Below are 16727 nucleotides of genomic sequence, written 5' to 3'. Positions count from 1 at the left end.
TCACTCTGAGATCATGCTCTCTGGTCGTAGACTCTCCCACAAGGGAAAACAACCTCTCAGCATCTACCTGTCAAGCCTCTTAAGAATCTTATATATTTCATTAAAGCTGTCTCTCATTCTTCTAAACTCCAATGAGTACTGGCCCAACCTCTCCTCAGAAGAAAATCCCTCACTACCTAGAATCAACCTAGTGAACCTTTTCTGCACTGCCTCCAATGCCAGTATATCTTTCCTTAGATAAGGGGACCAAAACTGTTCACAGTATTCTTAGTGTCTCGCTAGTGCCTTGTATAGTTTTAGCAAGACTTCCCTATTTTTATACTCCATTCCCCTTGAAATAAAGGCCAACATACCATTTGCCTTCCCTATTACTTTGTTGAACTTGTATGCTAGCTTGTTGTGATTCATGCACGAGGACCCCCAAATCCCTATGCTGCAGCTTTCTCCCTTTAAAAAATATTCATCTCTTCAATTCTTCCTGCCAAAGTGCATAACCTCACATTTTCCCACATTATATTCCATCTGCCAAGTTTTTGCCCACTCATTTAACCTGTCTATATCCCATCCTCGCTACTTGCCTTCCCACTTATTTTTGTGTCATCCACAAACTTGGCAACAGTACATTCACTTCCCTCATCCAAGTCATTAATATATATTGTAAATAATTGTGGCCCCAGCATTGATCCCTGTGGCACTCCACTAGTTACAGGTTGCCATCCTGAAAATGCCCCCCTTATGCCATCTGTCTTCTATTAGTTAGCTAATCCTCTGTCCATGCTAATATACTACCCCCAATACTATGGGCTCGTAAGTAGCCCTATGTGTGGTGCCTTATCTACCACCTTTTGGAAATGCAAATACATTACACCTACTGGTTCCCTTTTATCCATCTTGCTTGTTACCTCCTCAATGAATTCTAATGAATTTGTCAGGTAAGATTTCCCCTTCATGAAACCATGCTGACTCTGCTTGATTATATTATGCATTTCTAAATGCTGCTCAGGCAGCCTCTGTGGAGAAAGAAACAGAGTTAATATTTCTGGTCAACCATTTGAAAGATCGCAGACCTGAAACATTAACTCTGCCTTATATACCTCTAGATTTGACTACTCCCAACACATTCCTGGCCAATCTTCCACACTCTAACCTTTGTAAACTTGAGGTCATCCCAAACTCTGTGCCTGTGTGTTAGCTTGCACCATGTCCCATTCCCCTATTGCTCCTGTGCTCAGTAACCTATATTAGGTCCTGGTCAAGGAATGTGTCTTGATTTTGAAAATTTCACTCGTTTTCAAATTTCCCCTCGGCCTCACCCCTCCCCATCTTTCTCTCATCCATCCCCACAATCTTCCAAGATATCTGCACTCCTCTAATTCTGGCCTCTTGTGCATTCCCAATTTTAATCACTCCTCCCTATGGTCCTCCATATCTTTAACAGCTTGGGCACCAAACTCTGGAAATCCTTCCCTATCTTTCCCCCTCACTTTGCTCCTTTAAGACATTCCTTAAAGCCTACCGCTTTGATCAAGCTTTTGGTCACCTGAACTAATATTTGTGTCAAATTTTGTTTTATAAAGCAGTGAAATAACAGGCTCAATTTATTACATTAAAGGCACTATATTGATAGGTTGTTTCACTGAGTATTTCCATTGTTGACTTCCAAGTTCTGCAGTACTCTGCTTTTGTGAATATTCAGATAACTCATAAATGATTATCTCGGTACCAGGTTTCTCACTGTGGGATCTTGCTGTGCATAAACTGGACGCCAAATTTGCCTGGTGACAACCACAGTGCACGGTCATGGCTGCAATCCCTGGGGTTTGGGACGACATAAAACACCCGATCTTTGTCTCCAGCAACATCGGGAGGCCATTCAGTCCATCCCCGCTACTATATTTGGTCGGGGGTTAACGTGTATCTCAGCTGCATTTTATCCAAACAGAAAAATATCCTGCCTAATATTCTAAGCCTCACCGATGGGGTCAGCTCCGACAGAATGAAATAGTCATAGGAATGTTCACACGAACACCCCACACTTCAGAAAACACTTCGCCAACATCGACCATCGCTTCGGCCGCGGCATCCAGAATGTTCCAGAACCACCTCTACGCCCGCGCGAGCCAGCCAATCAGATTCGAAGACCCGTTTCAACGGCTCATCATCCGGGCACTGTTGGAGGCCTCCAGCCCAGCCCCAGCCCCACCCTCATGCCCATATTAGGCTGCAGCGGCCAGCTTGTAGGTTCTAATTGGTGGACATGGGCCGGTAACAGAGATTTTATTGGTGGCTTTAGAAGCTCCGCCCTCCACCACCCACTCCCCCCTCCCCCAGCACGTTAGGTTAGCGGGTTTGGGTGTGTGGTGAGGGTGAGGGGATTTGGTGGGTTAGTTGTGAAGCAGAGCCATGGGAGTGCAAGTGGAGACAATTACTCCCGGAGATGGTATGGGCTTGCCCGCACCCCCCTCCTCCTCCTCCCCCCAGGCGGCAGCTATTTTATCCCGGGGGTCGGGTGGGAGACCAGGGATCTGCGCGTTGCGGCTTGGGCCTTGGTTGTGAAGCTGCCGTCGCCCGAATCTAACCCGCAATCTGCTTCTGTCTTGCAGGACGAACCTTTCCCAAGGCTGGGCAGTTCTGTGTGGTTCACTATACGGGTGAGTAACATGACGCCTTTTGAGGCTAAGAGAGGTCGCGGCCCCGGACCATGAGAGGGGTTAAGGGGTAGGGGTGGGTGGGGGGGGGGGGTCAGGAGTTTGAGAGTGCATCCCTGTCGGGGATGGATCCCTGGAGTAGGTGGGAGGTTAAGCCGAAGGGTTTGAGTGGGGTCCTGGGGTTGGGGTTGGGGGGGTGGGGAATGGGCTGGCCAGTGCCTGGGTTTGTGTGGATCCTGTGGGTTGGTGTGTTTTCCGACAGAGCACTGATTGGGGGGAACTAGCCCGGGCGGGGGGGTGGCTGAGCTTTGCCCGGTCAGTAAGGGGGTCCCACGGATCCAGTGACCCCCCCCTCCCCCCATATCCGTCATGTTGAGCCTCATTCGGGAATTCAGTCGATGCTGAGTCTTCGGCAAAAAGGGTCCATTTTGAAGGGTAAGTTTTCAATGGGTTTGGAGTTGGTCTACTTGGACAGGCAGTGCTTCTGCAGGGCTCCAGCCTGTGTCTGCAGTTGCTAGTGACCACCAAAATAGATTTGACGTAAGAAATAAGTTGCAGGGGTCAACCATGCAGCCCCTTGAGCCTCCCCCGCCATTCAATACGTGCCATATAATTATGGCTGGTCCTCTGCCTCAACTCCACTTTCTCATCTGCTTCCCATATTCCTCGAGAGACCAAATGTTTGTCTCAGCTTTGGATGCACTGGAGCATGCACAATATCAAAGATTCACAGTCCTCTGAATGAAGAAATTTCTCACCTCAATCCTAAATAATCAGACCTTTTATCCTGAGACTCAGCCCCATGTTCTAAATTCCCCAGGCAGGAACATCGTAAGTTACCCTGTCAAGCCCTTCAGAATCCTGTTCCACGGGATTGCCCTCTGATCCTTCAACTCCAGAGAGTATAGGCCCAATGCCTTCGACCTCTCATCGCAGGACAACTCTCATTCCAGAAACTAATCTGAGTGTTTGCTGTACCTCTAATATAAGTTAGATATGGAGACCAAAACTGCACTCCAGATGTGGTCTCACCAAAGTCCTATACAACTGTAGCTTAAAAAATACATAATATATAATTTAGTTTTTGAAGAAGCACCACATTTTGTGAAATTAGATTTTTTTTAAGCTGTTAAACCTGAGAGCTGAAAGCCAACTGTGGCAACTTGCCTTCCAGGATATGTGTGGAAGTGAAACAATGATTAGTTTTAGGAAATGTGTGGAAGTGAAACAATGATTAGTTAAAACTATGTGGCTCAGGGTTATTTCACAGAATGGATGGGAGAGCTGGAACAATTGGCGACAGGTTATATGAGAGAAAATCACTGCTAGGTGAGAGCTCCTACAACCCAACAGCTCAAAGAACTGTGTTCTTCCAGCTCTGGTATTATGCATCTCCAATTTTTGGTAGCCATGCCTTCAACTGCCAAGGCTCTAAGATTCCCTCCCTAAACCTCTTTGTCCCACCACTTCTCCTCACATAAGATGCTTTTGTTCACCCATCATAATATCTTCATCTTTGGTTCAGTGGTAAGTCGTCTGATTATTTTGCCATGTTAAAGGTGCTGTAGTTTTTGTAGAAGGCCATGTATTTAATATAATTATCAAAACATCAAAGGGAAAAATTAGGTTGTGACTTGTTCCTGTCTACTAGAATCCATAATATCTCTTCAAGGTCTGTTGAGAGGGAAAAAAAATGAATAGATATAGGAAACAGGACTGAGTGGCTATCTTTTGAGATCCAGCACAAACATGATGGACTGAATGGCTGCCATCTATGCTATAAAATTCTACAGTTTAATGGGGTCTGTGTGCACATACTGATTGGGATTCTTCTTGTAAATTCTCAAGTAACAGTGCTGTAAGTGCACTAAGTTAGCATCTGAAAGGCAAAAGACAGATTAATAAGTGAAACCTTTTCATCAGAGCTCAAAATCAAATAGATTGTAGAGGCTTGGTTTTGCTTAGACTACTCCATACGAGTAGATTTGTGAATTGACAGCTGTTTCCTGGTGTCAGCTGGGATGAATGCTAGAAACTGGACAGAGCTTGGAGATGGGCAAGATATCTATAGACCCTGATTGTGCACAAATTAAATGCTGGTCTGGTTGGTGTGTTTCCGGCACTTGAGGTTTCAACTGTTTAAATGCTGGCGTTGTTTCAGTTATTGATTTAAGCAGTGTACTTTTTGTTTCCCCTTTGAGAAATGTTAGATTACCAGTTTTTGTTGAAATAAACTTTGAACGAGTTTCACCAAATCAAACGAAATGCCATGTCACATGCCCTTTAAACATTACCTTTGGAAAATAACACTAATATTAAACGTGTCTGAAATCTGAAAGGTTAATTGGTAAGTTTTTGACCCTGCAAAATCAAATGATACTTAAAACAGTCATGAATTTGACAGCCATTTTACAGTCAGAAGGGTGGAGGCCATGTGATGTGATTTTTTCTCTGATCATGTGGTATTATGAGAGAGGGCCATATTGTTCTTTTCCTGAAACCAGGACTTGATTTCCTTTCTACCACAGGATTATCAGCTTTGTTATGTCCTGAAGGAGTGGCTGGCAAAAGCTGCTGATTTTTGTTCTTAGTTTTAATAAAGTTTGAACTCTTCCTTCTGTATCTACAGTTTTCTTAGCTCACCTGTTATGTAGTTTGTCTCTTTATTTTCTCATTGAGTCTACTACATCATAGAAAGTGGTTCACACACCATGAATCCTTTGAACTGAACCACCTCACATTTTTGCAACGTGTATGGGGGTGATTGTGTTTTGCTAAAGTAAGGTTGGAATCCACAATAAATTGGTGGTAAGCTGAATGATGCTCAACAGTGAACAACTAACAGTTTGTATTTATATAACACGTTTAATGTAGACAAATGAGCTAGGCACTTCACAAGTTACACAATTGGACAAAAATGGATACCAAGTCAAAAGAAATGCTTGGAAGAGCCACCAAAAAAAAGCATCCCAAAACCAGAAGTTGCAATTAAATGCAGCAACTGCCTGAAAAAATAGGTGATTTTAGCATTAATTTATGGAATAACAAACACACAAAAGTCAGTTTAGTCACAACAGAATCATTAAGCTTACCCTTGTATTTATCAACATTGTATTGCGCAAATCTTCTCTTTGAAAAAGCTAGAGCAATTATCGGTTTCCTGTAGTTTGCAGTCTTTTGCTTTAAGATTAGCCCTGGACCTCCTTGTGCAATTGGGAGTGATGGGAATTGGGATGTGTTTTATTTCAGGTGTTGGAGTATTTGTTTTTTAAATTTCAACATTGTTCCCCATTGCTTTTTTCCATTTAAAATGTAAAGTTGAACATGTTTGCAGGCCCTGCAGCTCTGTTATGTGCAAAATGGATGCTATTTCTCTTGCAAGATAATTATAATTCCTCTTTTTGTTGTAGTTTGCTGTTTATTTTCTTGTCCTCCTCCTCCAGTTGTGTGACCTGTATTTTTGATGTACACGATATAATGGCTCTGTTATAAGCAGACGTATCCTCCAATTTACCTTCAGCAACACCATAAGGACGTTGCTCTGCCACTGAAGGTGGATGGAGGTAATGTTTTTTGCCCCTGATCTTTAGCCAGTTTGCCTGTAAACGGTATCTCAAACTAACGGATGGATTTCAACAAAAGCTGGTACACAGGGTATGTCCCAAGGAAGAACTGATCAGCTTTTTGGTGACAATGTGGGTCCGGATCCTGGAATTTTTTAAGGGATCTATCTGTTAATGTGGAGAGATGATGTGAATTGACTTTTTCTTTCAGAATTTGTGGGTTGTTTTATTGTAAATGTTGTGGACTGTCTCAACTGCTGTGGTCCAATTTGTCACAGCTGTCAAAAGTGTGAGCAGAGTTTTCAGAGCAAGTTGTTGTGTCTGAATTGGCTTGAAGCCTCTTCAGTGAGATGGAATACTTAATAAAAATGTCTTTTTTCAACTGTAGTTGCAGAGCATCAACCAGGCAGGTTGAGGGTTAAGACAACAGTAATTCTAGAGCTGCATAATTGTAATAATATTGAATTAACATAGCATGAGCTATGCACCCTACTGAGCGCCCTCTTCGCTTGTTAGTTTTGTCTTGTTGAAGTGTCTTTTCAAATTGACCCCTAAGGTTGGAACTTGTAGGACTAGCTTTGTAAAATTGAAATATTATTTGAACAGAAGTTTTGACTGTACCTTCACACCATTTGAAAGTTTCCTATGTATGCAGTTGATTATGAAATTGCTCAGTAGAATAATGAACTTCTGTATATCCTTAAATATGCAACATAGGGGGGAAATGAGAAACCCATTTATACGTTCCTTGTGTTTTCTTATTTCCGCTCCTGCCTTCCCCCTCTAAAGGACATAAAATTGCTGGAAACTGAAAAGATGGCAGCTTTCACATAGGTCAAGGCCCTTTCCTTCTTGGTAACTATCATTACAAACACTCCGTCTGGAATTGCTTGTGTGATATTGATTTAGCAGTTGAGATTGGATGTGGGGAAGTGCCGGCTAGAAAAAGGAGTGGCTCCATGTACTAGCTGAGCACGGAGACTGATGAATTGGCTCAGTCTACAGTAAGAAGGAAAGAATTCCAAGATCCGATTACATGTAGAAATTGCTTCTTCAAAGTATTATTTTAAACATTGATTTTAATGTCATATCTCCATATGTGTAACTATGCTACTATTACTGCACCTTAGATTATTAGTTATTGTTGGTGCGGGGTGTGGTGGGAAGTTTGTGTCTCAGCTAAGACAATGGCCACTGTTGGTAGCTGCTCCCTCTATTCCTCATGAAGAGGAATTTCCTCCTTTCTTCACCATATGCAGCCCCTTCTCTCTCTTTCCCCCTACCCCCTCAATAAAAAAACTTAGGCTTACATGGCTATATCCTGAACTGGTTTCTAAAACTCAGCCAGATTATACTGGCAATGCTCCTCACTGCTAGAGGGGAGTTTACATTTAATGCCTTGAATCAAATGTAAAAAAGTTAAGAATTCAAATAAATATGACAATATTACCTAGAATTACTGTTGTCTTAACCCTCATTTGGTAAGAGGAAAGACCATAGGTCCACCTATCGCAGTGTATGAAAACTGCAGTAAAATTTGTCATAAAAGTAGCAAGTGTTAACTATTTCCCCCATGGAATAGGGTGGACTTTGATCCAGCGATCTGCACATTTCCCAGTGTGTCCCATTTCATTAAAGAACTTAGACCAGTTGGATACTGAGCTATAGCCTGCATGGTGTTTGGGAAATCCAGTGGTCACTTCCAAAGAAGTGTCATTTATCAATCAAATCTCATTGTAACATTGCTGGATGTTATTCCAGGGAGATCGGAAATAGTCATTCAAGTCCACTCTCAAATAACCAAAAACTTGATGAATGGAAAAAAGAACGGGAGAAACCATACCAGTCCTCCTTCAGAGATAACAAGTAATTTGTCTAAAATGCAGCTCTCTCTTACATAATTATGTACGTGGTCCAAATTTTAATTGAGCTCAACACATCAGTGCTTTGAGGAAGAAGGGAGTGTAGATCGAGCAGAGTTCAGCATTACCTCATTCAGGGTTCAATACAACAGCTTAGCAATTTAATTATAAAATCTAATTTTGACTTGTATCTTTTGAACCTCATCTGTGATTGCATTCACTAACCAATTGTGTGTTTATGGCTATAATAAGTTCTAATTCAGCAATAAATCAAGAGCTACAACTGGTAACTGAATTAAAGGAGAAATGTGGAACAGGACAGTCATCTGAATTGAACCAATTTATATTAAATTACTGACTGGCCTCACTCAATGTTTTGCTGGTTACCATTCCCAACAGGGTCACTGAAGGATGGAACAAAGTTTGATTCTTCTCGGGACCGAGCTCAGCCATTTAAATTTAAAATCGGTGAAAATCAGGTCATCAAGGGCTGGGAAGAAGGATTAGTTCAGGTAAAAATAAACTTGAATTTTGTCTTCTCCACTGTACCCTGAGGTGCCGACTCTGTTAAATTCCATCCTTGTTTTCAAATCCCTCTTTGGTCTTGCTCCTCCCTATCTCTGTAATCTCCAACCCCACAGCCCCCTGAGGTATCTGCACTCCTCTAATTCTGACTTCTTGTGCTTCCCAATCATAATTATTCCAACATTGGTGGCCATGCCTTCTGTTGCCTAGGCCCCAAGTTCCGGGATTCCCTCCCTAAAACCCTCTACTTCGCTTCCTCCTTTAAGACATCCTTAAAACCTACCTTTTTGACCAAGCTTTTGGTCACCTCACCTAATATCTCCATATGTGGCTTGATGTCATACATTGTTTTATAATTCTCTAGTGAAGCATCTTGGAATGTTTCATTATGTTAAAGGTGCTATATAAATATAGGTTGTTGTCATAGGTAGAAGTTGATGCTTTTTTACTTCCCATGGAACTCCAAGCTAAGTTTCTAACTTTTCTCCAGTTTGTAGAGGAAGCTTATTATAGCCAAAGTGAGCCAGACTGGCGTTATATAACAGTTTCTCACATCTTAGTTATGCTATAGCTCTTGAATTATCTTTTAAAAGTAGCTATTATGTAGGCAGACAGAATTGACAAGATGCCAAAGGTTGCTTTTTGTGGTGATTTTACTCCACTGGGAAGCACTTTATAGTTATGTGGCATAAATTCACGAATAGAAAAATTGGAACATGACCCAAATACTCCTTTTATATTGTCATATCGGGGCACACTCAGAAAAATTTCTGCCTCCATGCTGTGCCTAACTGGAAGTAAGGCAGAGCTAGATAAATTCTTGATTAACAAGGGGGTGAAAGGTTATCGGAGGTAGGCAGGAATGTGGGATTGAGGTTACGTTTTGATCAGCCATGATCTTATTGAATGGCAGAGTAGGCTCGAGAGGCTGAGTGGCCTGCTCCTGCTAATTTGTATGTTCATATGTTTAAAGCATACAGGAGGTGATTAGCAGTAGTTCAGTACAATCAACTTCCCCCTTTAACACTGTAAGTGCATTTGCAGTTTTTGAAGAAGCTGAGAGCAAGCATGTGGCTGCATTGCCATGTTTAACAATGTGGACATTGAGTGAGGTCAGGATCAGGCTTGACTATAGCCTGTCTACCCTTCTCCCACCCACACTTGCCTGTTGATATTACTTGCTGGGGTTATGGTCTGGTTACTTGCATGAGGCACTAGAGAGCTGCTTTCTGTCTGTGGAACTGTACCCCAGCAAGAATCATTGGCTTCAAAAAGTATTTTAAATCCCAAGGTGAAATCTTAAAACTAATTTTTATATATTTACAATTCAGGTTCATAACTTCCCACCACTATGTTCCCACATTTGTTGTAGCAGTTCTAATGGAAAGTTATTGACCTGTTAGCCATACCTTCCGCTCTCAATGGATGCTGCTTGACATGGATATCTCCAGCATTTTCTGTTCTACAGTGAGTTATCTGAGAGCAGACTTAAGATCAATTCTACCTGAGCTTTTTATTCTTTCATGGGATGTGGGTGTCACTGGCATGGCAAGCATTTGTTGCCCATCCCTAATTGCCCTTGAACTGAGTGGCTTGCTAGGCCATTTCAGAGGGTTGTTAAGAGTCAACCACATTGCTGTGAGTCTGGTTTCACATGTAGGCCAGAGGTAAGGATGGCAGATTTCCTTCCCTACGGGACATTAGTGAACCAGAACTCTGTTTATAGCAATTGATGGTTTCTTGGTCACCATTACTGAGACTAGTTTTTAATTCCAGATTTTATTAATTGAATTTAATTTCCACCAGCTGCCATAGTAGGATGAGTTAGTCTGCTATTCAGACGCAGCAGAATCTGACCCCAGGATTTGTTCTTGGGAACTTAAGTACAGGAAAGCGCCTTTTAACAACACTGGGGACTAGGACATGCATGAATTGTTGGATTCATTTGCATGTAGAGAATGCTGGCATCTTCTTCAAAATACCCTGCATTGTGGGGTTCTCATGACTATTGTACAAAGAGGAATAAACTAATTAACCTTAAGCACTAGAACCTGGGTGACATACTAAGGCACTTGGCATCAACTATCTGGAAATCTCATTTTTCAATAGTGTATTTGTGCACTTTGTCCCTGTATATTTTAACTAAATTCTCTTAAGTTGGGGATAAGAGGAACAAGATTGGTCATCTTGTCGATCTGAATTTACAATATTGGCTCTCCTAAAACATTGTAGAATGAATTTCCCCCACCATTTTCTGTTTAAACAGACAGTTTCTATAAAATGGTCTATGCAATCCTAAATCTGCCTTGTAGAGGTAGCGTAGCTTGGCTCTGATAATCAGATTTTGTCATTTGCTAGAAATTCTGTTGGATTCCTGAAGTACTGAACACAAACTACCTTTCTGCAGGTTAAAATGGTTCATGAAAATTATTCGTCTTGAATAATTTACAGCAACAAAGTTATAAGGTGTACACTACTTACTGATATGCATGTAGACATGCTTGCATACAAGATGCACCCCAAATCTTGCCTTGAAATCATGTAAAAGAACTAACTTACACTCCAAGCTTTGGTTTTTCTCCATAACCTCCATCTTGGAGAATCTCAACATTAAAACTTCGCCATTTAGGAGTGAAATCAGGAAGCATTTTTCACAAAAGATTGTGGAAATATAGAATATAGGCTATGAGTCTTGGGTCATTCGAAATGATATATTTCTTATTAGGGTATAAAGGGATATGGAACAAAGACAGGTAAATGGAATTGAGGATCAGCCAGCATCTAACTGAATTATGATATCTAATACAAGCTAGTGATTACAGAATCCCTTGTTCAGAACAATCTCAGCAATCTAGTGGCTGTAAGGAAACAAGACATGAACAACCGTTTTAGATTTAATAGATGAAAACCATCTTGAATGTACACTTAAATCATATGTAAAAATCTTGTAGGCATAACAAAAAATCTAGTTCTGATAAAACATCCATAGCTGAAAGTTTGACATTTTCTGTCTTTGTTTTCCTTTAAATAATACCTCCTCCTATTCATTGCAGAATTTTGAACTGGCTTAGAATACAATTCTGATTAATTGTATCTTACAATTAAGAAAGAATTCTGAAGTGAGCCCAGAAGATGGTATTTTGCTTTTTCATATTTCCCGCTCTTCATTATTATAATGTAGAGGCCACTGATATTTAGAAATTTTTCCTGGTTTTGTTTGTCTTTTTTTAAAAAGCTGTGTAGCTTTATGCTCAAATGTGTTAATCTTGTATTTTAGATGAGCGTTGGACAGAGAGCAAAACTAACCTGCACCTCTGACTATGCTTATGGAGCTGCTGGCCACCCTGGCGTCATTCCACCTAATGCTACTTTGATTTTTGATGTAGAGCTCTTGAGACTCGAGTGAAATCATTATTCGGTAAGTGGAATTGCAATATAGTTGAGAGGGCACAAAAAAAATCAGATATTGCTTGCTATCTTTAATACTGAAAATTGGAATGTGGAGTAACCAGTTCATGTTTTTTTTTAACAGGGTTGTCTCCTGCTTTTGGCACACAAACATGAGCAAGCTTGAAGATTGTGCATTGAATATGCAGGGCTTGGCTATAATCACACTACATTTACCTTCCCCATCCACAACCTGCCGTATGTCAGCAACAAATCTGCTTCTCTCATGTTCCTTTTGGGCTGTAACTTAAAACCTGATGATCTCAATCCTGAACTTTATTTTTTTAATTTTTTAAAGAAAATCATGCTTTGCTTTCTGATAATTCTAAGTTGTGCATGATCAAGAATGAACATCACGCTGCCTGTTAGTAAAAAAGGACAGATGATCATTTATGACATACTACTTAACATTGAATTGTTAAAGCATAAGATAACCATTTTGAATTGACTTGATGCATTGAAAAGCCATTAACTGAATGAAACCCAGTGACAATGTGGCCATACAGATTGCAATCTTGTTAAACTTGTCCATCTTTGTATAGAAATGATTCACTATTGTGACCTGCCTGTATTGTCTAAACTTACTCCCATGCTAAATAGTATCAACACAAACTTAATCATTGAGGATTATCCAAAATTGGGAGTAAAATTGATCTATGATCAAATATAAGGTTTATTTTTTGGAGGGAAGTTGGGATCCGTTTACCTTCTGCCAGTACTTGCTTGAATTTTTACTTTGCTTGTGTACAGCCCAAATTTTCAAGTCATTTTTAACTCCGCATGTTGTGATTTCACCAATATCTCTTCCATACTTATTTGATTCCACGTGTGCTAGTATCCTCAGTAGGGTCTGGTCTTCTATTCTGTTTAACTTGCAGCAAAGTGGTGCATCCTGAATGTTTAAAACCTGGCACTGGGTAGAAATCAAGACTGAATTTTTATTTTTTATTTTGGGAAAGAGGGCGCTAACACATTTAACTTGTACATTTCCAAAAATGATCATTCCTTAATACAAATGGATGATTCTCACACTGGTCTGCAGAAGACATCCAGTGATGGCATTGGTTGTGAATCATAGGAAAGGCAGCAAAATCATGGGGGCAGGCAACTCATTAGTACTGATTAATGATGTAGGGATCACAGAAGTGTAAATTATGCCATTATGAAGCTGGGCCTTGAGTGCTGTCAATGGGATAGAGATACTGTACCTGTTCCAGAATTATTACAGGTTTCACTGTCACATTAGGACAGTAACTTCTTCCTCTAAAATCACCCTTGCTTCAATCCTTTTTCTTTGGTGGAACAGCCAGTTCCCCTTTGTAACAAGTTAAATAGTCGCTAGTGACATATTTGTAAGCAAGAGATGCTGGTCATCACCGCTGCCATCCCACCTTAGTCCCTTCAGTGTGGCTTATGATCCTTTCATTGCACATAGCCCTGTGATCAGCAATTCATTTTGGAACTCATTGCTTTTACAATAAAATGCTTTCTACCAGTTTTTGGTGTGATGTTTGTGTCTTTAAAAATTTGGGAGTAAAAATTGGTTCTGGCCTGTTTTCAGACATAATCAGTGTCTTCCTACAGGTGGTCCAAAATTGGACCTTGGGCTTTATTTATAATATTCAGATGAACTATTGCAGCCCCACAGACAGCTTCCATATTTCAAGTAGATTAATGTCCAGCCTCTTGTCTTGCCAGCAGTGCTTCTCAGATAAGTCCCAGGAAGGGAATGAAACGCAATGGTAGGAGCTGAATGGATGTATAGAGCTGGACGAACATTCCTGGTCTTCCTGACTCCACAGCCTTTACCATTGTTTAGGCCACAGTGGCCACTGAAGACCCTGAGCAGCTGTGACATCTACTCTGCCAGTTGAAATCCAGTTTTTTTAAGGTGGCCTAAAATAGGCATTGGGTTCTTTGATAATGTATAAGAGGACTGTTTTAGACAACCACCTGGGCCAGCTGAAAAATAGCCCCACCAAATATCCTTGCAACATAGCTCTTCATTGCTATTGAAGGAAAATCCAGGCCAATACTTAAGAGACTGTCCCTGATCCTGTTCCAATTCTAACACTGCTAACTGCAAAAGAAACTTCTATAGTGTCTGTTTTGTTCAATGGTATTACATTCACCTTTTGGGTTTCAAAGTTGTGGATACAAGCCTTATTCTAGGATTTGGGCACATAATCTAGGCTAACATCTCATTGCAGTACTGAGGGTGTGCTGTCTCTTCACCAAGACATGAAACTACCCTGGGTGTGTTAATATGAAATATGCCTACTTCACATTTAGAAGAACTGGGAATAATGGTAGCCTGGTCATTATTCACCCTGTAACCACCATCCAAACAATATGCTCTGGGCCTGCTTGTTAACAGTAATTCATTGGTTGCAAAGCTTTTACAATGCCTTGTCATGAAAAGTGCAAGTTCTGAGTGCTAGTCTTATAAGCTGTCTTCTTGAAAATCATGAATCTTACAACTTCATGTGGAATAAATGAATTGGCCTGCCACCAGATTAACCATCCTTTTTATTGTGGGTTCCACATAAGAGTTCACTTGGACCAGCCCAAGATCAGCTTTGGTTCAATTGTAATATTCTCCTCTTTTGAGTCAGAAGGTTGTGGGTTTCAAGTCCCACTCCAAAAGTTTGAGTACATAAGCCAGGCTGACACTGCTAGTGCAGTACTGTGGTCAGAGGTACTGTCTCAGGTGGATGTAAAAGATCACTATTTGAAGAGCAGGGGATTTCCCCTTGGTATGCTGGCCAGTATAATTCCCTCAAACAAAACCTGAAGACAGATTATCTGGTCATTTAACTCACTGCTCTTTGTGGGACTTAACTTTGCACAAATTGGCTACTGCACTTCCTACTTTACAACAATGACCCTTTTAAGTACTGTATTCCATTAGCTGTAATGTGCAGCACCCTAACCTGAAGATATATAAATGCGAGTTCACTCTTTTTTCCCCCCAGTAATTCCTGGTGTCAGAATAGCTGCACACGCACACTCGGCTCGCACTGAATCCCCTGATAAAACGCAGTTTCTGCCAACACTGGCATCATTGATGTATGCATGTCAGCCAGAGCCAGTACTGGTTTGTGCCTATTCAAGTGGTGGGTCACTTGCTCAGATGCTCTGTCTGGTGCATCCTGTCTGCCTTTGGTCTGCTCCCTCCGCCACCCCGAACCCTCAGCCCTTCTCTCCCAAGCTCTTGCCATGTGGTGCTCCCGTATTCGGCCATTGTGAACCACAGTCTAACCTGGCAGTGACGATGGTCAGTTATTTCAGGATGCCAAAATAACATTGCATTTCACTATGTACGTGGCAATCTCTATCCTTCACACTACAATCACTTTTGCAAAATTGTAATGCAGAAAATATATATGTTTGCAGCCTGAAAAATACAGCAAAGTGTAACCTTGTAGGCAGATTTACTGACTGCCATTTGGGTTGTTTCTACTTGGGCTAACACAGCACTGTAACCCAGAGAGAATTCTATAATAACACTTCAGCTTTTCTACAGATTTGCTGTATTTTAATAATCAGAGCCCTTTAGTTGCTTGATTTGACATCACAGGCAGTGCAAATATATGTGGTGGAAGTGCATCCTCTGCAGTTGTGGCGTCACCAAACTCAGCTTCCTTTAACACTGCTGTCCTTAAAGTGTAGAAAATTTCAACCAACACTGAGGGCATCCAACAACTATCTGATTTTATTTAGCACAGATAAAATAGAGAAATATCTGATGGTGCTTACGTTGTTCCTGTTAGGGGAGAACCAACCTAACCAACAATTTGTTGATTCTGAAACTCAGGAGTTTCAAAGTCACAAATCTGGAGTTACGTGTATGCACTTCTTTAATTGGCCTTAGTTTAAGAATCAATGATTATGCCAGTAAGAACATGTGCTATAAAGCTGCTGTCACAAGCAAATCACATGGTGTTCAGAACATGTCCACATGGCTAAAAGTTCTCACCAAGGAGCAGTTTCTGGATCTTGAAGAGTTTCATTTGCTCACATAAGTTTTTAAATGTAAGATTGGTCATAGATTACCACTAAGTAGTAACTATGGAATTTAGTAAAATATTAGGTCTATTAAAAATTATTACAGTACATTGAATTTAGAATGACTATTATTTCATGAAAATGACTCTGCTTGAAGACCAAAATACTTACATTTGTACAGCACCTTTCACATCTTCAGAGCATCCAAAAGTATATTTTTTAGCTAATTAAATACTTTTGAAATGCATTTATTTTGTAGATAAACATGACAGCCATTCTGTGCACAACAAGGTGCCAGAAACAACAATGAGGTAAATGAGCAGATAACTTGTTTTGGTGGTGTTAGTTTGTCCAGCTTTCATCACCTCACCTTAACTTGTTTTGGTGGTGTTAGTTTGTCCAGCTTTCATCACCTCACCATCAGTGGCTTGGCCTTCAGCGATCTAGACCCTAAACTCTGGAATTCCCACTCCAAACCTCTCCACCTTGTTAGCTCTCTCCTCCCTCAAGATGCTCATTGGAGTCTACCTCTTTGAACAAGCTTTTAATCAGTTAAATTTAATCAGTTTTAATTGGTGTCATTTTTTCTCTTGATTATGCTCCTGTGAAGCGCTTTGAGATGTTTTCTTGTGTTAAAGGCACTATATAAATGCAAGTTGTTGGTTGAGCGATAA

General features: G+C 40.8%; 1 protein-coding gene across 1 annotated transcript; it reads left to right on the top strand.

Moving 5' to 3' along the window:
• Positions 1–2317: 2317 nt before the first annotated feature.
• LOC144688378 (peptidyl-prolyl cis-trans isomerase FKBP1A-like) lies at positions 2318–13540 on the top strand. Its single transcript, XM_078554850.1, has 5 exons — positions 2318–2440; positions 2604–2651; positions 8473–8585; positions 11876–12016; positions 12131–13540. The coding sequence occupies exons 1-4, from the start codon at positions 2404–2406 to the stop codon at positions 12002–12004; spliced, it is 327 nt and encodes a 108-aa protein (XP_078410976.1). The 5' UTR covers positions 2318–2403; the 3' UTR covers positions 12005–12016; positions 12131–13540.
• The last annotated feature ends 3187 nt before the right edge of the window (positions 13541–16727 follow it).

Source organism: Cetorhinus maximus, chromosome 13 (genome assembly GCF_964194155.1).
Source record: "Cetorhinus maximus chromosome 13, sCetMax3.hap1.1, whole genome shotgun sequence".
Lineage (NCBI taxonomy): Eukaryota > Metazoa > Chordata > Chondrichthyes > Lamniformes > Cetorhinidae > Cetorhinus > Cetorhinus maximus.
Note: the sequence above shows the minus strand (reverse complement) of the source record. Positions and strands in the feature narration are given on the sequence as shown.